Source organism: Mesoplodon bidens (assembly GCF_964165515.1).
Source record: "Mesoplodon bidens genome assembly, chromosome: 17".
In the NCBI taxonomy this organism is placed as follows: Eukaryota; Metazoa; Chordata; class Mammalia; order Artiodactyla; family Ziphiidae; genus Mesoplodon; species Mesoplodon bidens.
This window is the reverse complement of record NC_138174.1, coordinates 4,597,846-4,625,433: the sequence shown is the minus strand read 5'-3', so window position 1 is coordinate 4,625,433 and position 27,588 is coordinate 4,597,846. Positions and strand designations below refer to the sequence as shown.

The window sequence follows — 27,588 nt, the reverse complement described above, 5'->3', positions numbered from 1 at the left end:
GGAGAAACGCTGGCGGGAGAAATGTTGATGTGATCCAAAATAAGGGCTTCCAACTACAGTGTGTAAATTATTAAGCACACCCCTCATAATAGCTATTAGTTCTTTGTGTTCTAAGCACTTTGGATGCATTAGGTATCTGAACTCATTTAAGTCTGACAGCAGCGCCGGAGCACGGGTTTTACTTTCCTGTTCCTGAAATCCCTCAGGCCCTCGTGCGGCACCCTTCTGTTCCTCCAGCTCTGGTCAACAGGCTGCCCTGACCTTCTCTCCCTTGCTTGCATGCATCCAACGTTCTGTGACCTCAGGCCCTTTGCACGTGCTGCTCTCCACCTGGAGCGCTCTTCCTCCCCCGCTCCCATCAGCCTCCTGGCTGTGACCTTCCTCGGGTATCACTTCCTCAATGTGGCTGCTCTTGTCCTCCAAGGCTAGTGGGGCCAGGTTGTCCTGGTCTCACGGCACCCTAACATATTCCTTTATTGATTAACTCTGTAGTATTCCGTTACTGAATAGTCCTATGATATTTACTGTTTCTTTCTGATTAACCCCGTGGGATCTCCTCGATGAGTCACCACAGTTACAGTTAGGTGGCTGTTTGTGTGATGAACCTCTTCCCCGGCACATGGTAACTGCCATGAGAGCAGACGCTGCCTTGCTCTGACTTCGCCCTCCAGCACAGTGTGTGGCACATACTCGGCTCTCAAGAAATATTTGTTCAGTGAATTATGGAAATAGTGAGGCTAATGGGATTCTAGAACTTCCCGTGAGTACACGTCATTTTGTTGTAGAGCTGGGATGTGAACCCAGGTCTGTTTGACTCCAAAGGTCAAAATACGTCATAATTTGCAGACTGAAGTTGGGAGGGCTGCCCCATCCAACCGATCAATGATATCTGGACTAATCCGATGAGAGCTCAAGAAGACCTCCCAGAAACTGGATTAAAACTCGGGTTCCTGTAGCTTTGCACTGGGACGCCTCCCAGAAAGGCAGGGAAATGATAATATTCCCTTTACCCAGGCAATTGTAAAACAGATACACGTTGACATGTGTGCCCAACATGGTGCTAGAGAACAGGGGTGGGATGGGGTCAGGAGACAGGAGGCTATGAAGATGTATAGTCTCCTGGAATCCTCAGAGAGCGAGATGGGCTGGTTCTAATTGATGAGGTCTTTTCTCATCGATGGAAGTATATGCACTAGGAAACCCTTTTTATTTCAACCCTCATGCTAAATCTTTCTAAAATGGATTAGTCCCCTTTCTTGCAATAATACATACTAGTTGCTGGGCTTCCCTGGTGGCGCAGTGGTTGAGAGTCCGCCTGCCGATGCGGGGGACACGGGTTCGTGCCCCGGTCTGGGAGGATCCCACATGCTGCGGAGCGGCTGGGCCCGTGAGCCATGGCCGCTGAGCCTGCACGTCTGGAGCCTGTGCTCCGCAACGGGAGAGGCCACAGCAGTGAGAGGCCCGCGTACTGCAAAAACAAACAAACAAACAAAAAAACTAGTTGCTAAACGAGATCTCATTTTTTAGTGATGACAGAATCTCACGGGGCCACTGTGGCGACAGCTCTGACCATCCAGCACTGGAATGGTGAGATGGAGAGAGCCAGGTCCACACAAGGGAACGCTCTGGGTCAGTGAGCTGAGGACGAGCCCAGCCTCTCCCCAACACGCAGCGGGGAGTGGGAGCAGAGAGTTAATGCAAGCGGACCCGTATGTCTTCACCTGAAAACGGATGGCGGTGGACCACGGCGGTGTCCGTCGCGTCGTCTGACTGCATCCCACATTTGAGATGATTGGTTCTCGGACTGTGTGTATATAGGCTTAACACAAAGTTTAATGAAAAACACCTACTCCTCTGCGATACATTTTAATTTTTTCTTCTATTTTATTTTCTAGGAAATTTTGCTCACTGACTTCAGGACCTGCTAATAAATTTCAAAAACAGTTTGAAAGCCACCATCCCCATTGTTGCTGTTTACGATTCTCAACAACGAACTGGCTGAGTCAAGGTAGGCCCAGCATAGGCTGGGATGTATTTGCCGTTTTGAAAGTTAAATGTCATCTTATCTTTGTCATTTGCCGCATTCTTGTAAAAGGCCAGTGGAAAAAAAAAACCCTGCTTTCTGATTGAGAATTCTGGCAGGGTGGTAAGTCTCGTTGATTGAGATTAATTTGACTCCCTGAGGACCCATAGGAAAATGAGAGGTGGGCACAGTGGTACATAATCAAGGTCAAAGACATGGGCAGCGAAGAGATGGAAGTGGGGAGGGCAGGGATGGGTCCTTCCCTCGGCTCCGTGTCGCTCGGCTGTAACTGGAAGGGCTGATGTGCGTGAATTTGCTGTTGTGAGTTTCTGTGACTGCGACCCTTAGGTTTGTGAATCCCTGAGCTCCTGCATTGTTAAAGGCTCTGGGACCTCCAGGGTGGCGATCGATGCGGATGGGAACGTTCTGCTCGTCCAGTGGGACCCCGGACCTTGCCCTGGACAGCGAATCCTGGCATCGAAAAACACAGCTCGGGACTGGGTTGAACCAGGAAAGTCGGCGTAGACCTTGCCTTTGAAACCTTGAAGCAATTGAGTGATTGAAAAATCTGCCAACTTGTTGTCCTCATTTCCTGGGGTCCTAAATGAGCTTCAGTTTGCTGAGGCTGGGAAACCACAGCCCCAGAGGCTCATCTGCAGCCATGTCTAGCACGTCCTCCAACCTGGAAAGGTGTGGCTGCCTCTGTGGATCAGAAAATTGGAACAGAGGAAAAAACAAGGCCTAGGGCACCCTCAAGCGAAGGACAGGAATCCGGGCCCCTGGCCCCTGGCCCAACCCTCTGGTATTTAGTCCTTGTGTCTGAACGGAAGCAGGCTCACAGGAGTGATGACAGCATCTTAGTACCTGAGCACGTCATGAGCGCCTGCTGTGTACCAGGCCCTGCACCAAGGGCTTCATGTGCATCCATTAACGTCATCGCAGAAAGCAGACTCTATGAAACTGGTACCATCTCATCCCTGGTTCCAGCTAAACCGATTAAGGATGGCGGGAGGAGGTGGCGGGGAGTCTTCACTTACTCCAGGCCCAGAGGGACTTTCAAACTCCAAATTAGGGAGCGCGGAGCCGAATGCATCTCATTGAAGGAAACCAAGATGGCCTTTGCCCAGAGTCCTCTGAGTCATGGATAAATACATTCGAGAAGGAAATGAATTCAATTGAGCTAATTCAAATTTCATGCCACTTAATTTTAATAGGACGAATATTAGCCCACCAATAACACTTTTAAATGGTTGGAATATGAATACGTGCAATTCGATGTTGAACTGAAGATATTATCTCACCATCATTGAATCTGATTCGTCTCAGGGGAAACGAAGGAGGCGTTTTTAGTGGCCACGGAGGTGGATGACTGAAATTCTAATAAACCTGGGAACAGATGAATAAAACACTGTCCCGCAACCAACAACCAGGGCTTCAGCATCTCTGAAGCATCTAGAGGTTCAGCCCAAGGCAGGTACATGACCCTTTCTCTTCATCATTAACATCCCCAGGGCCAGGCACAGAGCATGCATGATGGGGCTCATGTCATAGGTCACCCTGCTGCAATTGCAGCTCACTCCCCTTTCTACCTCACTACCCTGTGATCCCGGTGACAGCAGGAGTCATGTCCCCATGTCTTCTGGGGCTTTGTATCATGGCCTCTAACCCAGTGCCTTTGGATGAATTATTAGTGCTGATGGCCAGTATTGCCACATGCGGACACCGACCTCTGCTCTCACACACGTTCCTCCACTGAAGACTTCATCAGCCTGCAGGTCCTCCCAGACCTCACCCCGCAGCCTTCATCCCAGCAACAGTCCTAAAATAAACCAACCGCATGCACATCTGACGTTCGCCAACCCTATAGCAACATTTCCAAATAAATTCTGGGACGTGTTCAAGGGCATTCCAAGGGGGCAAAGAAAGAGATCCCAGGCTAAGAAAGTTTGTGAAGCCCTGGGTGAAACTCAGTGAAATGCTTCTTTAGGGAAGACTTCTCGGAGCCTCTAATGTGCTACCAAGTGCTGTAATTTTCCTAGAAGGACTTAACGGCGTTCAGTTTTTCTGTGTTGGTTTGGATTCCCCAGAGGCAGACCCTGAGATGAAGATTTAGTATGGTAATCTATTTTGGGTGTGATCCCAGGAAACGTTGGTAGGAATAGAGAAGTGAGACAGGCGAGAGAACAGAGCAGTGAGCAGGGTTTTAAAGCAAGTCACCTGTAGTGAATGGACTGAATGTCTGTGTCCCTGCAATGCATATTTTGAAGCCCTAGCCCCCGTGTGGCTGTATTTGGAGATGGGGCCTTTATGGAAGTAATTAAGGTTAAATGGGGTCATAAGTGTGGGCCTGATCCGATAGGGTTAGTGTCCTTGTAAGGAGAGGAAGAGGGCTTGCTTGCTGCCTCCACACGTACACGTGCACTCACCAAGGAAAGCTATGGGGGAGCTTAGCGAAAAGGCCAGGACCTTGATCTTCCAGCCTCCAGAGCTGGGAGGAAATAAAATTTCACTGTTTCCGCCCCCCAGTCCGTGGCATTTTGTTGTGGCCGCCCAAGCTGACTAATACATTCCCATCGTGAGTAAGGAGCTTAAGCCTGCTAAGAGTCAGAGGCAAACATGCACCCGGGACTTGGTTAAACCCCAAGGAAACAAACTGGGGAGGTTGAGGCCGACATCTCTGAACAATAACAGGATATAAAGGGAGCTTCGCGTGCTGCGGGGATTGGCGTGCCTGGAACTGAGTGGGCAGCGTAACCAGAGCAATTCCCACGTCCTTCAGGCTGCGGTGGCTTCTTCAGTCTGAAAAAATTATACCACTTGTTAGTCCTGAGACTCAGAGAGGAGAGAGGGAGGCGGGTACTTATACAATTCCCGTCCGTCATTGACAGCTGGCTGCTCTGGGACATGAACGTCCCGGCACTGCCGACCTGCAGCACAGGTGGCAAAGCAGCCTCTAGACCAGAGAAGGTCCTCAGGCTGGAGATGCACGTGCTGGGTTCTGGAAGCTGCCTGGTGTGCTCTGAGGGGCGAGGGGACGTGCGGGGGCGGGGTCGACAGCACCTGGTACACTTTTCGGCCTTGGACTAGCATCTTGTGGAGAGTGATGTGCTCTGGACCAATTTCAGGCCGTCCAGAAGAGTTTGATTTCCTGTCAGAATCTGTCCATCTGCTCATACTCACCTGTATTAGTTTGCAAAGGCTGCCACAACAAAGCGCCACAGACTGGGTGGCTGAAAAAAACCGAAATTCATTTTCTCTCAGTTCTGGAGGCTCTAACTCTGAGAGCAAGGTATGGGCAGGGTTGGTTCCTTCTGAGGCCTCTCTCCTTGGTTTGCAGACGGCCATCTTCTCCCTGTTTTCACATGGTTTTCCCTCTTCCTGTGTGAGTCTGTGTCCTAATCTCCTCTTCTTATAAGGACACTAGTTGTATTGGGTTAGGGCCCACCCTCATTTTAACTGAATCATCACTTTAAAGGCTTTCTCTCCAAATTCAGAGACACTCTGAGGTACTGGGGGCTAGGACTTCAACATACCAATTTTGGGGGAACACAACTCAGCCCCTAAACCATTTATCCCTCCACTGGCATCAAGGCAAGTCATTTGAAAAACACCAAAGGACTGTGAAGCGAGCAGGACCTTCCTCAGACCCAACCCTATAGACGGGCGTATCTCAAAGAAGATGTCACTCTGAAGGGAGTTCTTGGGTCACGGTGGAGACACTGACTGAGGCCCATCCAACCACCAACATCCCCAGCAGAGTGGAGCACGTGTTACAACTGATGAAGCTACGCTGACACGTCATATAAAGTCCACAGTGCAGGGCTTCCCTGGTGGCGTAGTGGTTGAGAGTCTGCCTGCTGATGCAGGGGACGCGGGTTCATGCCCCGGTCCGGGAAGATCCCACATGCCGCAGAGCGGCTGGGCCCGTGAGCCATGGCCGCTGAGCCTGCGCGTCCGGAGCCTGTGCTCCGCAACGGGAGAGGCCACAGCAGTGAGAGGCCCGCGTACCGCAAAAAAAAAAAAAAAAAAAAAAAAGTCCACAGTGCACATTAGAATTCACTCTGGTGTCATACATTCTGCAGGTTTTGACAAATGGATCATGACATGTATCCACCATCGCAGTATCAACGAGAGTCGTTTCACTGCCCTTAAGGATCCTCTGTGTTCCTCCCGTTCATCCTTCCCCCAGCCCCTGACAACCACTGATCTGGTTACTGTCTCCGTAGTTTTGTCTTTTCCTGAATGGTTGGAAGTAGCCTTTTCACACAGGTTTCTTGACTTAATGAAATGCATTAATATCATGTCTTGAGAGCTTATTTCTTTTTAGCATTGATAGCATTCCATTGTCTGGATGTACCACAGTTTACTTTTCTATTCACATACTGTAGGGCATCTTGGCTGCTTCCAAGTTTGGGCAATTATGGATTCTGGGTGTATTTTGATGGTGAAGTCAACAGAATTTCCTGACAGTTTGGATATTTTGTGAATAATGGTCCCAAAGAGGATGCCAAGGCATTTGGCCAATGCAGCTGAGAGAACAGGATTCCCGTGGATCCCCGCACACACAGGAGGACAGGGAGATGATGGGCTAACAGTGGCCACACCAGTAATCGTAGCTCTCATTGACAGACCTTAGCTTTCTGCCAGGCTCGATAAGTGCACCGTGCCCCTTATCCCATGTCACACTCACACCAGTCCTAGGAATAGATGCTGTTAACATCCTCATTTTACAAACAGGGAACAGAGGCATGTTGTTTCCTTGCTCCAGGGCGCACAGGTCTGCTCATACCTGGCTTCTGAGACTGTAAATATTTATTATATGATAGTTGGCGTTTTTACGCAAACACATCAGCCTGGTTAATATAAAGCTCCCCAAACCAGGGTAAATCCTCAGAGAAATGAATGTCACTATGTGAGCATTCATGGGAGGAAGCTGGCTGACCATTTCCCGTGTGGTGACAACATCCAACATGCTGGCAGCAGTGTTTTCTAATTCTGGTGAAGTGAAGAGTTCATGGTTCAGAGCCTGGCACACAGTGGGTGCTCCATAAACACAGGCCATCCGCTTGAAGAGGCGAGTAACAAAACTTGGGTAACCTGGGTGCCTAAACGAAAACTTGTACAATCTGAAACTTGACTTGTACATTTCCCCTATTGATTTGACCAAAAGTATTAAATCTAGGCTCCCTTTGAGTGGCTACAAAATCATTGCGTCGGGCCTCCCTGGTGGCGCAGTGGTTGAGAGTCCGCCTGCGGATGCAGGGGATACGGGTTCGTGCCCCGGTCTGGGAGGATCCCATATGCCGCGGAGCGGCTGGGCCCGTGAGCCATGGCCGCTGGGCCCGCGCGTCCGGAGCCTGTGCTCCGCAACGGGAGAGGCCACAACGGTGAGAGGCCCGCATACCACAAAAAGAAAAAAAAAAAAAAAAAAAAAAAAAATCATTGCGTCCATCAGTGGTTCTCAAGAGCCGTCCCCCAACCGGTCTGGGCTCTGGCAGTTTCCACCCTGCTGGGGCAGAATGGAAGAAGTCAGAACACTGCCGTGAATTTTCATAAAACAAGATGTATTTCGTTTAAAGCCCGATCCTTTCGTTTGAGATGTGTCCTCTTTTTAAAGCCTAAAAATGTCTTTTTTTCCCTATGAAATAATAATGAAAGTAGTTAGAAGTTTGCTTGCCTAAATGAATTTATGGAGCAAAGTAAAAGTCCCCAGGCCAGTCTGTCTTTTTTGTTGTTGCTGCTGCTGGTGAGGAAACTTACCAGCCCATGAAATCCAAATTTCTGGGTGTCACTGACCTTACATAATCGACGTAAACTCAGTTGACTATAAAAGCAGTCAGAAATGTGAGCTCAAATGTAGAAGGATCTAGAGTTAGGACAGGTCAACTCTACTGCGCAGCAAAGTATGCGTCGATTGCCCGCCCCCATATCACCCTGGGTTAGGCAGGCGTCATCCAGAGATGAAAACACAGAGCTCGTCATTCTCCTTCACTGTTCACAAGCCCACTGCCAGAGCGCTTGTAGCCACATGTTGTCACACCCCATGTACACACCTTGCAGAATCTGGGGTGTAAATTTCCCACCCCCCCACCTCTTTGTCTTGCTAAAGGAGTCAAGGAGAGGGAAGACGCTTTACCTCCTACACAATTTCTTGCCAAATTTATAGAAAAAAATGACCAAGAACATAAGCGATTAAAAGGCAACAAACGTTGCACACTGATGGTGTCTGCTGCAGTGTCTTGTAATGGGGGTTGGGGTGGTGGTGAATGAATTGAGAACACAGCCTTGCTCATGACTGAAGGCGGAGCAAAACCTCCTGATCCGCTGAATTCCAAGCCATGGCGGACATCCTTCGGGATCTCACTGCCTGGCGTCCCACCTCTCTTTTCTTCCGGGGAAATGCTCATTTGGCCAAGTTCAGATGGAATCTTCACTGCAGGGCTCCACACAGGACTTACCCCATCCGGTTGGAACGCACGGTTGGTTCAGAGCTGGGCACACACCAGGCCGGGCCAGAGTCCTCCGTGGGAGTTCCTCTCTCCAGCTGGGAAGATGGTCTCGGCGTGCCAGCCTGGGGCGGCCTGGGGGCACTTTCATGGCTTCACAGGAGATGCTGGTCTAGGAAAGGACCGTTTGAGTTTGACAAAGTCAGGGGCAGGCTGACCGAGGGCCTCAGCACACGGGTAGGACTGTTCCTGAAGCTCCGTCTCCGCCGCCTTGAGCCTCTCCGGGACCTTTCCCAGCCATGCCAGACAGCAACATCCATTTTCAATTAAGTTGGTCTGAATTGCGTTTCTGCCCCTTGGCAACAAAAGTCCTAACAGATACACTGATAAACCTAGAAATTTAAAGTTTAAATCCTTCTTTTTGTCACAAGCAGTCATTCAAGGGGAAGGGGTAACAGCAGGACTGTGAATGCATGGCTGACCTTGGCAATCGGAGGAGCTGCCCTGGCCCCTGGCTCCCAGGTCCTGCCATTTAACTGCATCCAAGCCCCACAGTGAGTTTTCTCAGTCTCTTCCTTTAACTCTTCCCGGGTCTCAAAACTGCAAAAACCTACATATCTCTGCCATCCACCTATTACCCTTTCCCTTCCCAAGCCTCCATTCTTTTTTCTTGTTTCCCAAACACATGAAGGAGGGAAGAAATCCCACTGCTGTAAGCTCTGTAGGTCAGGGCCCATCTCCATGTTATTGACAACAGTGATGTCTGGTTAGCGCTGTCATTCACTTTCCCTAAACTGCTCTGCTGATGTGAGGCTCCTAAAATTTTGGCAGGTGGTTTGAACTGTGTCATACTGAAAAGCCTATGTGTATGTTTAAAAATTAATTAATTTATTTATTTTTGGCTGCATTGGGTCTTCGTTGCTGTGCCCGGGCTTTCTCTAGTTGCGGCGAGCAGGGGCTACTCTTTGTTGCGATGCGCAGGCTTCTCATTGTCGTGGCTTCTCTTGTTGCGGAGCACGGGCTCTAGGTGCACAAGCTTCAGTAGTTGTGGCACGTGGGCTCAGTAGTTGTGGCTTGCAGGCTCTAGAGCACAGGCTCAGTAGTTGTGGTGCACGGGCTTTGTTGCTCTGCAGCACGTGGGATCTTCCCGGGCCAGGGCTCGAACCCATGTCCCTTGCATTGGCAGGCAGATTCTTAACCACTGCACCACCAGGGAAGCCCTATGTGTTTGTTTAAATGATGGTTTTTCATCGCTTTATTCTAAAAATGCTTTGAATCATCACAGAAATTGAGAGGAAGATGTACATCTCTTCATTACAGCATTTGCTGCCTGGTATTACTGTTGCTTTTTATGTGTCTGTCACCACCAGACTGTACATGCCTGTGAGGAGAGACAGCATGTCTTACTGAATTTGTATGCGCAGCCCTTAGCATGGTTCTTTGGCAGTCATGGTGTCCGATGTCTCTCCATGAGGTACAAGCGATTCTTACAACTCCATAGAACCTTGCTTCTCAAAGTGTGGTCCGTGGACCAGCAGCATTGGAATCACTAGGAGAGAGGACTGCAAATGCAGAATCTGGGCCCCACCCCGTAACTGCTGATTTGGAGTTGCCACCTACCGTGCAGAGAGAGCTGGGGTGATCTTGCAGAGTCAGGGGCTGATTGATGGGAGAAGGGAGAAGGAGGATGGAGGGGGAGTCAGGGGTGGATGAGCCTGCAGGGCTGGAGTGAGGAATGACAGTGAGCCCCAGGGGAAGAACGGCCAGCTAGGGGATGATGCCCCTCTAGGAAGGAGTTAGTTCTAGGGTCCTGTGCCCTGCAGACCGTCTTTATTCATGCAGGACCCCCTCCCTCACTGTGGAGAAAGGCAGTAGAGAAACCTTCACTGCTGACGGGAAAAGACCAGAAGATCACGCCTTTTCCTTCTCCCATCTTTAAACTTAAGATCTAGGTGCTCTGGTTTTTGTATCCAGAGGAGACAGGCTCATAAAAGCAGACAGCGATCAGGTTCTTAATCTTAGAAACTATTGATGCGTTAAAATGAAAACATAAATTAGCACGGCCACTTCAGTGCCTAAATGAATTGGGTTTTGGCATTCTGCTTCTGTAGGAACTCAGTAAATGATTTCCATTTGAAAACACAGCTCAAGGAGCACTTAATAAGTGCAATTTGATGATGATAATGATGATTCACATAGCAGCACCCTATAAATCCAGTCAAGCAAATGTTTCCGGGGAATAGTGATTAGAAAACCAAGTCCAGGACACACCTACGGAAGGGGGCCTCTTGGGGATCAGGATGCAATGTGGTCAACGGCGATTCTGAAACAGCTGGCTGAGCATTTTCCTGCTTCAAAGATCTGCTTCCCTAACCTGCTCGCCCGGTATCCATCCCAACTGCTGATCCTGAAAAACCACCCTAAGCAATTCTTTTTTTTTTTTTTACATCTTTATTGGAGTATAATTGCCTTACAATGGTGTGTTAGTTTCTGCTTTATAACAAAGTGAATCAGTTATACATATGTTACCATATGTCTTTTGACCATGGAGGAAGCAGTTTAGGGAAAGTCGTGGAGAATAGGGCCGCTGGAGACCGGGACTCCGCAGGGGGACCTCAGGAACGAAATAGGTCACCGGGCTCCCGGGCAGCGCTGCCCCGCCCCCGCGCGGTACAAGCCCCGACCGCCAGCCGGGGTGGGATGCGGGGCCGCGGCAGCGAGGGTGACAGTGCACTTCCCCGCCTCCGGGTCGTCTCGCTCCCGCAGGGCGCTGGGGGGCTCTCGCCGCCCCGCGCCCCGCGCAGCCCCGACCCCTGGGGCGCGCGCCGGCCTCTCGGGGCTCCCGCGGCGGCGGCGGCGCGCGCGGGCACGGGGCGGGGGCGCGCGCGCGTGCTCGAGCGGGCGGCCGGGCGGCCGGGCGGGGAGAGCCGGGCGCGCGAGCCGAGCGCGCAGCTCACCTGCCGCCGCCGCTCACCTGGCGCGGAGAGCGCCCCCGCCCTCCCGGCCGAGCACCGAGCGCGGCAGCCGCCCCTCGCCCCGCGGGCCCGGCGCTGACAGGCCACACGGGTCGCCCGCGCGCCTCGGGAGCAGCGGAGGAGCCCCCCGGCCTGGGCGCGCCAAGGTGACCCCCGCGATGCCTCCGTTCCCGCGGGCAGCCTGTCCCGGCGCCCCGTGAGTCCCCTCGCGTCCGCCGCGCCCCCGCCGCCAAGGCAGCGGCCGTGGTGCATGGGCGTCTGTCTGTCTGTCTGTGTCCACACCTCCATCGCGCGCGCCCGCCTTTCTTGGCCCTGCCGCGACTGCCCCGTGCGCACGGGGGAGGCCGGACCCCTCTTTGTTCTGGCCGGGGTGTGAGTGTGTGCACGCGCGCCGGGCGGTTGGCGGGTGGGAGTTTTGAACATTCCACCGAGGAGGGCGGCCCCGGCTCGCGACCTGTCGCCGTGGCGCGGTCCCCCAGCGGCAGACCCGGTGCCAGGCTCCTTTTGCAGCACGCGAGACGGATTTTCACGTGTGTCCCCAGCACTTTAGCAAACCGGCCGCCGCGGTCCCGCGTGTGCCTGCCCCGCTCACGCTCGTGTGTGCAAATCCCATCCTGTGTTTTCCCCAGCGCCAAAGGGCATTTTTTTTGTTGTTGTGGTGGTGGGTTTTAAGCCACGGAGACTTTGGCTTTTGTTTTATTCCCTCTCAGTTTGTAATTCAGGAAGCTTGTGGCATTTGGGGGTAGTATCTGAGTAGGGGCTGGCTTTCTGTTCGTGTGGGTTTTGCGTGATGTTGGATTGTCACCCTGCTGTATCTCAACATTAAACAGCCTGTCTTTTCGTTGAAGAGGACGGGGGTTAAAATGAATGAAGACCTGAAGGTCAATGTCAGCGGGCTGCCTCGGGATTATTTAGATGCCAGAGCTGCGGGGAACGTCTCGGCTGCTGTCTCTTCCCAGGTTCCTGGCGTGGCGCCGGATCCAGAGCTGGTTGTCAACCCGTGGGACATTGTCTTGTGTACCTCGGGAACCCTCATCTCCTGTGAAAATGCCATCGTGGTCCTTATCATCTTCCATAACCCCAGCCTGCGGGCACCCATGTTCCTGCTGATAGGCAGCCTGGCGCTTGCAGACCTGCTGGCCGGCATTGGACTCATCATCAATTTCGTTTTCGCCTACCTGCTGCAGTCAGAAGCCACCAAGCTGGTCACCATTGGACTGATTGTCGCCTCTTTCTCTGCCTCTGTCTGCAGCTTGCTGGCTATCACTGTTGACCGCTACCTCTCCCTGTATTACGCTCTGACCTACCACTCGGAGAGGACGGTCACGTTTACGTATGTCATGCTTATCATGCTCTGGGGGACGTCTATCTGCCTGGGACTGCTGCCCATCCTGGGCTGGAACTGCCTGCAAGACGAGGCCACCTGCAGCGTGGTCAGACCCCTGACCAAGAACAACGCCGCCATCCTCTCCATCTCCTTCCTCTTTATGTTTGCACTCATGCTTCAGCTCTACATCCAGATCTGTAAGATCGTGATGAGGCACGCCCACCAGATAGCCCTGCAGAACCACTTCCTGGCCACCTCGCACTACGTGACCACCCGGAAGGGGGTCTCGACCCTGGCCATCATCCTGGGGACCTTTGCTGCTTGCTGGATGCCTTTCACCCTCTATTCCTTGATAGCTGATTACACCTACCCCTCCATCTACACCTATGCCACCCTCCTGCCCGCCACCTACAACTCCATCATCAATCCTGTCATATATGCTTTCAGAAACCAAGAGATCCAGAAAGCTCTCTGCCTCATCTGCTGTGGCTGCATCCCGTCCAGCCTCTCGCAGAGAGCGCCGTCACCCAGCGACGTGTAGCAGCACTCCACTTAGAAGCCTGCATTACCAAGCACTCCCGCTGCCTGGCCAAGCGGTTGAGATGCTCTCCTTAAATTCTTTCTGTTGGATTCTCTTTTGAGCCACAGGAGCACTTTGAAGCGTTTATTTAGATAAGTTAAGTGATTGAAGTGAAAATAATATTACCAGTGTTTTCACCCTTTAAAAACAATTGAGTTCTTTGCTCAATACAATTTCGTTTTGTTTGGGATGGTTTGGTTTTTTTTTTTTAAGTATTTTATTTGGAGGCAGGGTTTTTGTTTTATATTGTTTGGAGGATTGGTAGTGCGGGGGGAAAGGAAGGGGTATGACATGGCCATGAAGTTATAAAAAGTAAATTGGTCCCACAGTTTTTACCTGGACTTTAAAATAAAACTGAGTGATTGAGGAGAATGGAGACATTACTTTTTCCAGACCTTTTTTTTTTTTTTTTTAACATCAAGGTAGATTTTCAGTGCTGCATGTATCTAACAATACAATCACTCTGAAGCCAATGGAAATAGTTTACATGATTTATGTTTGGAAGGGATGTGATTTTATTAACATGAACTCAGTAATAAGTTACCAACACTGAAACCGTGAACCCATTCTTTTTCATTCTTTCTTTACTTTCAGCAATTACTGTTCACAAAAATTATTTTGGTGCTTCTATGACGGTTGTAATTCTTTCTGCATGGCTGCTTGTGTCAGCTAGACCACTAGTTTCAAATGTTGCCATGTAAATCCAGAATCACGTGAGTCACTTTTCAATATGGTTTTTCCATGTGTCCTTCTAAAATGAAATATGAAATTTGTTGTGATTTACATATGAAGTAGGATTGATTAGGTACACCACAGTAGTTTTTTAAGCTACAGTCTGTGTTCAGGAAACAAAAGAAAAAAATTAATAACATTATTCAAAGTGGATTAAATTGATTTTATTATATTCTAAAAAAATAATTAATGTAAAGCTATATCACAAAATATGAAAAGCATCACTTTTCCCATTTCTCTATATCTAAGAATGTATTAATAAGTTATTCTTGGTTGAGACAAATAGTATTACATATTGTAGACCAAGTATTTCTGGTTCATACTGTCTGTGGTGTCAGTGCATTTGAAACCAGTGGTCTCCTACTTTACTGATCAAGTTGTGAGTAAATAACATACATATCTGATTGTGACGTATATCAGCTACATTATGTAAGTTTACAAGCAGAATGACCACATGGCTGTTCATGAAAAGTTAAATTTGAACCCCTTTTCACCAGAAAGCAACTTAAATTTAATAAAAACTATATTGCCTGTTTTCAGAGAGCAAGGAAATGACACAGAGGAATTAATTTTAAACATACTGTATAATGATTGTGTTTGATCGTCATTTCTGTTAGCACAGACAGATATTTTGGACACAGATACCTTCCCTCCACTTGCAGTGTACTTACAGCTGTGTCTATACAACCAGTGGGAGAATTTCTGGACAGCCCATCAACTTAACCCATTCAGATGTTGGAAGACCCGTATTTCAGGGTCCTTGGGGAATCACCTGTAATCAGTTAACCTCAATGGTCCATCCCAAACATTGTGCCCACGGTGGTCTGAGGTCCATTCTGGCAGCCTGCGTGCTGAAGCCATCTCTCCAGAGCACCTCCCAGTGCAGCGCGAGTGTGAATCGATCCTACACTTGAATCCGTGCCTCCGCTCTTATGTCACTTACGGTAGAGGAGAAGGGTTGAAACATTTCCGAAGTGGGAAAGGATTTTCAGTCCACAGAACTGGATGACCAATCTCAGCCTTTAAAAAATTCTTCAGGGCTTCCCTGGTGGCGCAGTGGTTGAGAGTCCGCCTGCCGATGCAGGGGATACGGGTTCATGCCCCGGTCCGGGAGGATCCCGCCTGCCGCAGAGCTGCTGGGCCCGTGAGCCATGGCCGCTGAGCCTGCGCGTCCGGAGCCTGTGCTCCACGGCGGGAGGGACCACAGCGGTGAGAGGCCCGCGTACCACAAAAAACAAACAAATTCTTCAACATGTAATGGAGTTGGTAGGTTGAATATGATGAGTCTGTTTGTTTTTGATCACTTGAAAGTTAATAGCATCTCCACGGGAGAAATGACTAAGGTCAGTTGGTTTTGACGAGAGCTGGGAAATATCCATAATGAGGTTTGAAAGCAATAAATGTGTTTTTGTAGAAATGGTGGTTGCCATTTGCATATCTCTAATAGTAATTATAATGATCATAATAAGTACGGTTTTTCACCACGTGTTGTGTGCCAGGCCCCATGCTGGGCGCTTTACCTGCTCTGTTGCTGTATTCACAAAAACACACATTTATAGTTAAGAAAACTGAGGCTCAGAGAGGCTAAGAAATTTGTCTGCGGCCACAGAGCTTCAAGGGCAAAGGCAGGATATGAATCCAGGGTTTCCAGAGTCTATGCCTGTCTCCTTCCCTGCACGGGACTAACTTTGATGCCTACCTGGATATGAGGGAAATGACATGTAATATGTTAATGTCACTAAGGTTTTAGTCCTACAGTTAAGACATAAAGCTTCCTGTTTAAAATTACGTGGGGGACTTCCCTGGCGGTCCAGTGGTTAAGACTACGTGCTTCCAATGCAGGGGCGCAGGTTCGATCCCTGATCAGGGAACTAAGATCCAACACGCCACGTGGTACAGACAAAAAGTAAAAAAATAAATAAAGTAAAATAAAATAAAAGGACATGCTATTAGACAACAGTAAATGTCTTTAAAAAATAAAATAAGATTACGTGGGTTGTGACTATCAATGTGGTCCTACCTACAGGAACGAGGCCTGTTTTTATTATATTTAGTTCTCTTCTTCCCTAAGCATTTCCACCATTTGGCGCCAAGGCCATCCCCCAGAGGCACATGGCAATATTTTAATGCAAAGAGGTGAGGGTACCCTTATTATACAGAGATTTTCCCTTCATTTACTATTTTAAACTTCCTGTTATATACTTACATCAGTATATAATGGTCTTATAAATATTAGCTAAATGGCTGCTTTTGCCTCCTGTTTTTAAAACATCTGATTTCAGCTGAGATTTTTTCAATCAACTGTAACATGTTCTTACTGTTTACTTTCAATTGTGAAGATTTCTGGATGTTTATGTGATTTCCTCAAAGCTTCTTTGTTTCTGTGGGGTTAATCATTAAGAAATTTGCACGTCTTGATATGTATGTGTACGTATCTGTATGTGTGCGTGTATACATCTATATATGCATATATACGTTCAAGAATGTGAACTTTGCAACAGGACTAAAAAATCATAGAAAACAATCATATTTCCAACAGTCTTAAGGTTAGTAGGTAATCTTTTACTCCATTTGATTAAAACTTACAGCTGCCAAGATATTTGTATTATTTCCAGTAGAAATAGTTATCCTGTAACAATGACAGTTCAGTTACTTTACCAGAATCCTTAGTCAAGGCTAATTATCCAGGTAGTGGCTATCCTGGGTTTTATTTCCTTTTATCCCTGTAACTCTGTTTCTTTGTCTCAGTCACGTTTGTTTCTTGGCGGTAAAGGGGGCTGTCGTGTCTTCCCTCTTGGTACCTGGAGGCAGAGGGGGTGATGGGGAGAGCACCTCATTTCCCAGGAGCCTAAATGGAACAGTCATGTTCAGTAGGGGAAAATTCCTCCACTGAGTTGGCAGACAGGAACAGTCTTGGAGTCCTCCAGAATTTAAAGCAGGATTTAAACACGTTTAAAAGAGAAAATGAGAAATAAATAAAAGTATTTTGGAGACGTCGTAAACTTTTTGTTTTTAGAGAACTGCTTACTCCATTATTAAAATAATGATTAACTTTATTTCATGATAGTATATACATCATATGAAATTAGGACGACTTACCATTTCAAATTTAAAATACATATTAAATAAGTGACTACGATGGTGTTTTATTAAACAACATTTATGTTTCCACTTTGATTATATGCCTGGTGTAATGAAGGAACAGACTGCCTTCTTGTCCCCTTTAAAAAATGGAATAATTATTGGATGGTTTTGATATCTGGTTGGAATCTTAAAATCTGGTTGGAACTTTTAGAATCATCAAGCATAGTTTATATACATCAAGGAAGTAAAAACATGGTTGGAATTAGCAAACAGATCTACTGGCCTCTGGCAAACAATGCAGAAAAAATTACTGGTAATTTTGACTAGGGATCCTCAAAATTGAAATATTTAAAAGGCATACAGATCATCTGAGATTCTTATTAAAAATGCAGATTCTGCTTCAGGAGGTCTGGGGCATTGCTAAAGTTCTAGCAAGTTTCCAGGTGATGCTGATGGTGATGCTGACAGTGTGTAGCCAGTACTTTGAGTCACAAGGCTAATTGTCACACCTTTATTAGCATTCTTTTAAAAGAGTATATATATATATATATATATATATATATATATATATATAAACCTCTGATAAGGATAAATAATTTTTTAAATATATAATTATAATATAAATACTTAATTTATATAAATATAATTATATAATATACAATACAAATAAAATACAATACACATTTAAATTAAATATATTAAATATATATATTATATATGTATATTTAAAGTGTTTATTCTTGTCAAAAGTTAAAAGGTAACTAGTCTGTGTTTAATGGATATGAACTTTGAACTTTTCCTAGAATTTCTCAGGATCTAGTAAAGACTTTTTCCTTGTTAGTGTTCTCACTTTTTGAAATTCGGATTACCATTACCTTAGGGTAATTCTTTCAGAACTTAATATAACAATGCAATGCATTTATATATATATATATATATATATACACACACGAGTATACATAGCAACAAAGGTTTTCATCTCCATATTTTCAAGAAGAATAGTTTTCCCTATGACACGTGTGGTTTGTGTTTGGGGGGCTGTGTGTGCTTGCATGATTTCATCTTGAAATAACTGAGATGAAAACTTTTGTTCTCTGTGTCCTAAAATTCAACTGAACGGATCCTAAAGCAACTCTTTTCTAGCCAGGCAAATCAGAGAAATTTTAAATACCTCACCTTGATTTTTGACATTTATCTGTAATCTTCTGTTATTTTAAGCATTAAAAATGCTATTAATGTTAACAGTTATGATGGTCATTACATCCACTGTGCTTCTTTTCGGCCCAAGGACGTAAGAGTATTTTTTTTTCCAATAGAAGTATGTTAAAGTACATAGTTAAAGTGGATTTTAATAGATAACTTAAATATCTCCACAGTATAAAATATTTACAGAAGAAATCTAAGAATTTTTTAATCATAAAAATTCAAATAATAGCATCAAAGCACCAGGGAACGAATTTGCAATTGAAAATAAGTTTGGAACAGAAATGAAAACACTTCCTAGGGCACAGATTTCCCTGGTAATTGACTAGTTGAACAGACAATTACAAGTAGTGTATTTTAAAAGGAAAAAAGAACATCTTAATGGCATTCTCTGAAAGGTAACAGAAGTCTAGGTTGCTGAGCTAAAACCTAAGGGAAAATTGGTTTGATCCAACTCTATCCTTACTCCTTCCAGGATCCTTTTGAAATAGGAGCAAATTTATTCTTGGATGCTATAGAATCTGACAATCAGAAGAAAATTTACAGAGTGGAATCTTCTATATTGAATCTAAATCATCCAAGTCAAGGTATCTTTGGAAACTAGAGTCCCACACTTACCCTCAAAGCTCAGCAGTATTTTAATATCCCTAATCACAGTCTTCCTTATGACACTCTAATTCTGCTTACCTTGGCCCAGCCCTGGAGATGCAGAGAAGGCCCTAGTCACAGTCAACATTTATACATTGAAAATATCCATTAAACAGTATTCTCTTCTTCTTCAAACAATGTTATCCCAATGACTTAAATCATTTTTCCGGATTGATTGCATTTTATATCCTTTTGATCGTTTTCCTTTTGATCCTTTTTTCCATGTCATCTACCATTTCTCTGCAGCCTCTTCAACTCTAGTCATCAAAACTGGGCTCCAGTGGCCCACTAAATGTGGAACTTCCTGAGGCAAAACGACTGATGACCCTCTGCGCCTGCTGGCCGGGTGGCCATGGGCCTTCAAGCAGGGGGCCCCAACCAGGAGCATCAGCATCTCCTGGGGACATGTTAAAATGCAGAGTCTCAGGCCTCAGCCCAGACCTACTGACTCAGAAACTTGGGACGTGAGGCCCTGCAGTCTGACTTTTAACAAGCCCCCCAGAGGATTCTGATGCACACTTGAGTTTGAGAACCATGCCATGCAGCTCTGACCGTGCTGACCTAACTAAGGGCATTAAGATCTCATCAGGACTCGGACTCCATGGGCTTTTCTGCTGCCTGTGCCCTGATAGATGATTCTGGTTTGTGGTGTGCTGCCTTGCACTAATTACTGTGATACTTGTCGCTGTTTTCGGGGTTATTTTCTAATTCGTCAAGGTCAGTTGAACTTGTGCCCCTTCCAGCAGGGCCGTTCCACTGCCATGCACCACGTATGTCGTGCTGGATGACAGTTTAGTGGATGTAGAGACAATTCAGTGAGGGGGGAAACTTCCAGCCAGACCTCCTGCTTGGCATCATAGAGACTAGTCTGGTGTTTTTCCTGTACATGACCTATCTGTGAACCTTCCAGAATATTCCACAGGCAAGGCAGTGGTCCAGCCATGCATCATCTGTCCATCCACACCCACCATCTCCGGCCAGGGGACTTGCTGCTCACATCCACACGTGCATGTACACAGCACACCCTCGCCCCTCCTCTCTCACCGTATGTACCTCCGCCTTCCTTCTCCGTTGCCCAGGTCTGAAGTCGTCGGTGGGGATGCCCAGAGGATGAGGGCCTCGAAGGTGGTTGACTGTGTGTCTGACCCTCAGGCTAGTTCAGTGGCGCCAGGACAAGAACACGGACGTGATTACACAGTGAGCATGGTTCCTACGATATAGGCTGGCGGTCACCGCCCCCCCTGCCCCCAGTACACACGCTAACCTCATCATCCCGTCGCTTACAGTCCAGAAAGGTCAGGAAAGAAGAGCAATAGTCAGATATTGAGCAGGACTCCTGTGGATTCTAGGGACTGCCTGGAGGCTGGAGCCGAGTTGCATATGGTGACTCAGCAGAGTAGGAAGTCATTGTCATGGGCGCATACCCTTCCAAATCACTGCATTGATTTGGTCAATTTTCTTTAGGAACGTTTGAAGCTATGAGAACATAATCTATTTTAAAGATGCAAAAAATGATTATTAAAGACACTCTCTGTCAGTTCAAGATCCAGTGTAAGAAGCAGCACATCCTGCAATAAAGGACACAGAGCTGCTTTTCCCCCTGAGGAGGCTTTGGGACAAAGGCGGCTGCTCTCCCAGCCCAGTGACCAAATACTTCACAGATGTGGATGCACTGGAGAATTTGGCTTGTCTTCAGGTGAAAATCTAGGTATTTTTGAAACATCTGAATCCAGAGTTTATGACTAAAGTTAAGTGAAAACACTGGTCTCGCAGCCCCCAGCGCTGCCCCAGGGACCTCGCTCCCTCTGAGTGTTCCACCCCGTGGGAAGGTTGTCCTGGGACAGGGGCTTCCTCTCAGCCCTCCCACCCTCAACAAACTTAACGCTGTAAACAGGCTCCACCCGGGGTGAGCAGCAGAGCTGGCCCTGGTTCAGGCTGTTCTCATTCAAAAGCCATCGCTCTGCGTTTAGGTCATTGCTTTAGTTCTGGGACAGGTGACAAATCCTGAGAGGTCTTTTCACTTTTGAAAAGTGAAGCTTATTTCACTCTACCCCGCCCTGCTGTTGGTGTGAAGATGGTTTCTTCCATCTCTCAGACCTGGTTTCCCCTCTAGTTACTGGCCAGCTCTTACTGACTTCCTCCAGGAAGCGCCCCTGGGTTGAAGAGGTTTGGGAAAGAAAACCTGTCGGCCTCAGTGTGCCTGCCTCTACCTGCAGACCTACCAGAGTGACAGGGCTTGAGTCAGCAGCGTTGACCATAGCTGCCATTTCTATTGGAGTAAAAATAGGTTTATGATTGTAAGAGGGAAGATGTCAATCAATGGCTACGTAGTCTTCATGAATAAAATGATTGGGGACACGGGCTCTGGGCACAGACCGCCTGGGTTCACATCATCTCCGATTGCCGGCTTTGGGGTGCATCACACAGCCTCTCTGAACCTCCGTGGCCTGGTTTTATGAGACGAGCATGACCCAGGAACCCACCACACAGCCCGGTGATACGGGACCCAGGAAGGGTTTAGCATGTAGCGCTTTGCACAGACCTACTTGAATGTTATTTTGCCTTAGTATTATTATTAGTGCTGCTGCTAATGGGTGTATTGACTTACTCATTTTTTTTTTTTTTTCTGGCTGCATTGGGTCTTCGTTGCTGCGCGCGGGCTTTCTCTAGTTGCGGCGAGCGGGGGCTACTCTTCGTTGTGGTGCACAGGCTTCTCATTGCGGTGGCTTCTCTTGTTGTGGAGCACAGGCTCTAGGCGTGCGGGCTCAGTAGTTGTGGTGTGCGGGCTCCGTAGTTGTGGCTCACGGGCTTAGTTGCTCCGCGGCATGTGGGATCTTCCTGGACCAGGGCTCGAACCCGTGTCCCCTGCAGTTGGCAGGCGGATTCTTAACCACTGCGCCACCAGGGAAGCCCCGACGTACTCATTCTTCACACCCTTGAAGGTAGTATTTGAAAACTAGCCTTCAAAGCGGGGATGCTTACACACCGCAGGTCGAGAGCCAGTCCTACAAACCGCCTCCTCCTGTGGACCCTCGTGCTCTGCGCTGCACGTCCTGGAGCTCAACACACTTCTGGGCCCAAGTCGTCCAACAGTTTATTGGCTTAATAAGTGACGCTGCATTTCAGAAGTCATTGCATTTTCAACACAGGCTCTCTGATGTTTGCATGCCCAGAACATCAGTACAGAACTTAACAGACGCACTAGTCAATGCCATTCTTTGTCACAGCAGGGCTGGCAAGCTCAGAAGAGGGATTTGCAAATTTGAAATTACAGGAATATAGGTAAATTGAAGAAACTCTCAAAATATGCTAACCAACAAAAACAGAAAATATTTAAAAAGCAGGACAGCTGCTTTCTTAGTTCTCCTGAGGGAGAAAAGCATAGATTGTCTATTTTCCAGTCTGCCAAGTTTACAGGCTTTCTAAGAAGATGGTCTATATATTTGATAAAAGATTTCACTGAAAATGATGGATTTGGCAGTTTATTTCAGTATAGCAGTCAACTGACTCATAGAACTTGAGACCCAAGAATAATAATCCTTAGGTCAAGCAACATCTAGTAAGAGTATATTCAGTGGAGTGTGTGTGTGTGTGTGTGTATAACCTATGTAGTCTCATTTTAGGTTTTGAAACAGTTTGAGAAACTGTTGAGGATATATAAAATCAAGCTTGATTTTTCTGCAAAAGGTATGAAATAAAATGGGAATAGGACAAAACTGAAGCATTCAGAAACACGTACTCAGTTTTTCCAAACGTGTTTTTATATATTTTTAAAAGCATACAATTCCATAATTAGTGAGTTACTCTTAATGTCAGTGTTACATATTTTGGATTATATAATTTTGTTTGGTAAATATTCAGAACTATCAAATATAAACAGTTACTATTAAAAGCTGTATCGGGCTTCCCTGGTGGCGCAGTGGTTGAGAGTCTGCCTGCCGATGCAGGGGACACAGGTTCGTGCCCTGGTCCGGGAGGATCCCACATGCCGTGGAGCGGCTGGGCCCGTGAGCCATGGCCGCTGAGCCTGTGCGTCCGGAGCCTGTGCTCCACAACAGGAGAGGCCACAACAGTGAGAGGCCCACGTACCGCCAAAAAAAAAAAAATAATAACCATCAGTCCTATTTCTGTTTATTCCTATGTATGTCTATCTATTTTGATCACCTAGAAAAAGTCTGGAGCAGGGCTGTCTGATGGAACTTTCTGTGGCAATGGGAAAGTTCTGTGTGTGCTATTCAGTACAGTAACTGCCAGGCTTGTGTGACTACTGAGCATTTGAAATGTGGCTAGCGAGACTAAGGAACTGAATTTTTAATTTTGTTTCATTTCAGTCGATTTAAATGAAATTTAAAAAGCCACCTCATCTATCATTCTTCTACCCATTGATAACCACTTGGAGTAGTTGTGTATTTTCTTTCATTATTCATGAATGCTTCTTTAAAACCTCAGCTCAGGGCTTCCCTGGTGGCGCAGTGGTTGAGAGTCCGCCCGCCGATGCAGGGGACACGGGTTCGTGCCCCGGTTCAGGAAGATCCCACATGCCATGGAGCGGCTGGGCCCGTGAGCAACGGGAGAGGCCACAACAGTGAGAGGCCTACATACCGCAAAAAAAAAAAAAAAAAAAAAAAAAAACCTCAGCTCATACTGTTGTAAGTGATGATCGCTAACACTTACAGGGCCCGGCACAGTGCTGAGTGCCTCACCTGCATTCTGTTGTAGACCATAATTTGTTAACATGCTGTTTTGTCACTTCATGTATGGTGAACACATTTCCACAGGCATGGCCTGGTCTCTGACCACATATATACTTTTTAGTGACTCTATAGAATTATATCAGATGGAAATACTGTTGTTATTTAACCAGTCCTCTTTTTATTGATTATCTAGCCAATTTCCAGTTTTATTATTGGAAACACACTTTAAGGAATAGCCCCGAACACACATTTGCCCACATCTAGGATTTTTCTCAAAAAATCCTAGAAGTGGGGGAGTTTCCTGGGGGTCCAGGGGTTAGGATTCGGTGCTTTCACTGCTGTGGCCCGGGGTTCAATCCCTGGTCAGGGAACTAAGATCCCACAAGATGTGGAGCGTGGCAAAAATATAAACAAACACTACATAACGTAGTATTGTTTGTCTTTCATTTGTATAAAAAATAGTATGATGCTATTTGCATCCTTTAATAAAACAAATTAATTACTTGAAAAAATCCTAGAAGAGGAATTACTGCATCAAATTTCCAAACTCCCCTCCAGGTAACAATTCACAATCCTACCATCAATTCATGCAGATGTCCTCAGTAGATTCGATTTTATTCTAGGTATGTTTGCACACATGACGAAGGCAGAAAGATTCGGATGATTCTGCTGAGTGAGTGATGGCCTGGTAGGTCGTACCCCAGTGGTACAGTGGGCTCCATCTCAACCCAGAGACACAAAGAGGAGAGGTGTAAGGCTCCAGGCAAATGGGGAAGGAGGTTTGAGGACGACCTCCCCCCTCCCCTCGGCACCGGTTGCATTTCTGTTAGTCGATGTGCCCATTTGGGGACGCCATATTTGGAAATGGTTACAGATAAATTGGAATAAATTCAGTTTAAAAAGTGATTAAAGGGTCAGGAAATAGAGTCAATGAGGAAAGATGAAAAGAATTGGATTATCTGTCCTGGAGGAAAGGAGGCCAATTAGTGACCTAATTACTACCTTAAAGTTATACAGAACTTGAAAGAGAGTGTTTTCTTCAGTATGAATGGAGTATTGAATAAGAAGGATACATCATATTAAAACTGGATTTTTTCCAGTTGGATACAATGAAAATGCTTTCAATGCATTATCTCATTTAATCTTTTTTTTTTTTTACATCTTTCTTGGAGTATAATTGCTTTACAATGGTGTGTTAGTTTCTGCTTTATAACAAAGTGAATCAGTTATACATATACATATGTTCCCATATCTCTTCCCTCTTGCGTCTCCCTCCCTCCCTCCCTCCCTATCCCACCCCTCTAGGTGGTCACAAAGCACCGAGCTGATCTCCCTGTGCTCTGCGGCTGCTTCCCACTAGCTATCTATTTTACGTTTGGTAGTGTATATATGTCCATGCCACTCTCTCACTTTGTCACAGCTTACCCTTCCCCCTCCCTCAAGTCCATTCTCTAGTAGGTCTGTGTCTTTATTCCTGTCTTAGCCCTAGGTTATTCATGACATTTTTTTTTCTTAAATTCCATATATATGTGTTAGCATACGGTATTTGTCTTTCTCTTTCTGACTTACTTCACTCTGTATGACAGACTCTAGGTCCATCCACCTCATTACAAATAGATCAATTTCATTTCGTTTTATGGCTGAGTAATATTCCATTGTATATATGTGCCACATCTTCTTTATCCATTCATCCGATGATGGACACTTAGGTTGTTTCCATCTCCGGGCTATTGTAAATAGAGCCGCAATGAACATTTTGGTACATGACTCTTTTTGAATTATGGTTTTCTCAGGGTATATGCCCAGTAGTGGGATTGCTGGGTCATATGGTAGTCTATTTGTAGTTTTTAAAGGAACCACCATATTGTTCTCCATAGTGGCTGTACCAATTTACATTCCCACCAGCAGTGCAAGAGGGTTCCCTTTTCTCCACACCCTCTCCAGCATTTATTGTTTCTAGATTTTTTGATGATGGCCATTCTGACTGGTGTGAGATGATATCTCATTGTAGTTTTGATTTGCATTTATCTAATGAGTAAAGATGTTGAGCATCCTTTCATGTGTTTGTTGGCAATCTGTATATCTTCTGTGGAGAAATGTCTATTTAGATCTTCTGCCCATTTCTGGATTGGGTTGTTTGTTTTTTTGTTATTGAGCTGCATGAGCTGCTTGTAAATTTTGGAGATTAATCCTTTGTCAGTTGCTTCATTTGCAAATATTTTCTCCCATTCTGAGGGTTGTCTTTTTGTCTTGTTTATGGTTTCCTTTGCTGTGCAAAAGCTTTGAAGTTTCATTAGGTCCCATTTGTTTATCTCTGTTTTTATTTCCATTTCTCTAGGAGGTGGGTCAAAAAGGATCTTGCTGTGATTTATGTCATAGAGTGTTCTGCCTATGTTTTCCTCTAAGAGTGTGATAGTGTCTGGCCTTACATTTAGGTCTTTAATCCATTTTGAGCTTATTTTTGTGTATGGTGTTAGGGAGTGATCTAATCTCATGCTTTTACATGTCCCTGTCCAGTTTTCCCAGCACCACTTATTGAAGAGGCTGTCCTTTCTCCACTGTACATTCCTGCCTCCTTTATCAAAGATAAGGTGACCACATGTGCATGGGTCTATCTCTGGGCTTTCTATCCTGTTCCATTGATCTATCTTTCTGTTTTTGTGCCAGTACCATACTGTCTTGATTACTGTAGCTTTGTAGTATAGTCCGAAGTCAGAGAGCCTGATTCCTCCACCTCCGTTTTTCGTTCTCGAGATTGCTTTGGCTATTTGGGGTCTTTTGTGTTTCATACAAATTGTGAATTTTTTTGTTCTAGTTCTGTGAAAAATGCCAGTGGTAGTTTGATAGGGATTGCATTGAATCTGTAGATTGCTTTGGGTAGTAGAGTCATTTTCACAATGTTTATTCTTCCAATCCAAGAACATGGTACATCTCTCCATCTATTTGTATCATCTTTAATTTCTTTCAGCAGTGTCTTATAATTTTCTGCATATAGGTCTTTTGTCTCCTTAGGTAAGCTTGTTCCTAGATATTTTATTCTTTTTGTTGCAGTGGTAAATGGGAGTGTTTTCTTGATTTCACTTTCAGATTTTCATCATTAGTGTATAGGAATGCCAGAGATTTCTGTGCATTAATTTTGTATCCTGCTACTTTACCAAATTCATTGATTAGCTCTAGTAGTTTTCTGGTAGCATCTTTAGGATTCTCTATGTATAGTATCATGTCATCTGCAAACAGTGACAGCTTTACTTCTTCTTTTCTGATTTGGATTCCTTTTATTTCCTTTTCTTCTCTGATTGCTGTGGCTACAACTTCCAAAACTATGTTGAATAAGAATGGTGAGAGTGGGCAACCTTGTCTTGTTCCTGATCTTAGTGGAAATGCTTTCAGTTTTTCACCATTGAGGATGATGTTGGCTGTGGGTCTGTCATATATGGCCTTTATTATGTTGAGGAAAGTTCCCTCTATGCTTACTTTCTGCAGGGTTTTTATCATAAATGGTGTTGAATTTTGTCGAAAGCTTTCTCTGCATTGATTGAGAAGATCATATGGTTTTTCTCCTTCAATTTGTTAATATGGTGTATCACGTTGATTGATTTGCATATATTGAAGAATCCTTGCATTCCTGGAATAAACCCCAGTTGATCATGGTGTATGATCCTTCTAATGTGCTGTTGGATTCTGTTTGCTAGTATTTTGTTGAGGATTTTTGCATCTATGTTCATCAGTGATATTGGCCTGTAGTTTTCTTTCTTTGTGACATCCTTGTCTGGTTTTGGTATCAGGGTGTTGGTGGCCCCGTAGAATGAGTTTGGGAGTGTTCCTCCCTCTGCTATATTCTGGAAGAGTTTGAGAAGGATAGGTGTTATCTCTTCT

General features: G+C 46.1%; 1 protein-coding gene across 1 annotated transcript; it reads left to right on the top strand.

The window, feature by feature from the left end:
* Window positions 1-12,256: 12,256 nt before the first annotated feature.
* On the top strand, window positions 12,257-13,312 carry GPR12 (G protein-coupled receptor 12; the record flags this gene model as incomplete). Its single annotated transcript, XM_081214929.1, has 1 exon — window positions 12,257-13,312. The coding sequence occupies exon 1, from the start codon at window positions 12,308-12,310 to the stop codon at window positions 13,310-13,312; it is 1,005 nt and encodes a 334-aa protein (XP_081071055.1). The 5' UTR covers window positions 12,257-12,307.
* Between the last annotated feature and the right edge of the window lie 14,276 nt (window positions 13,313-27,588).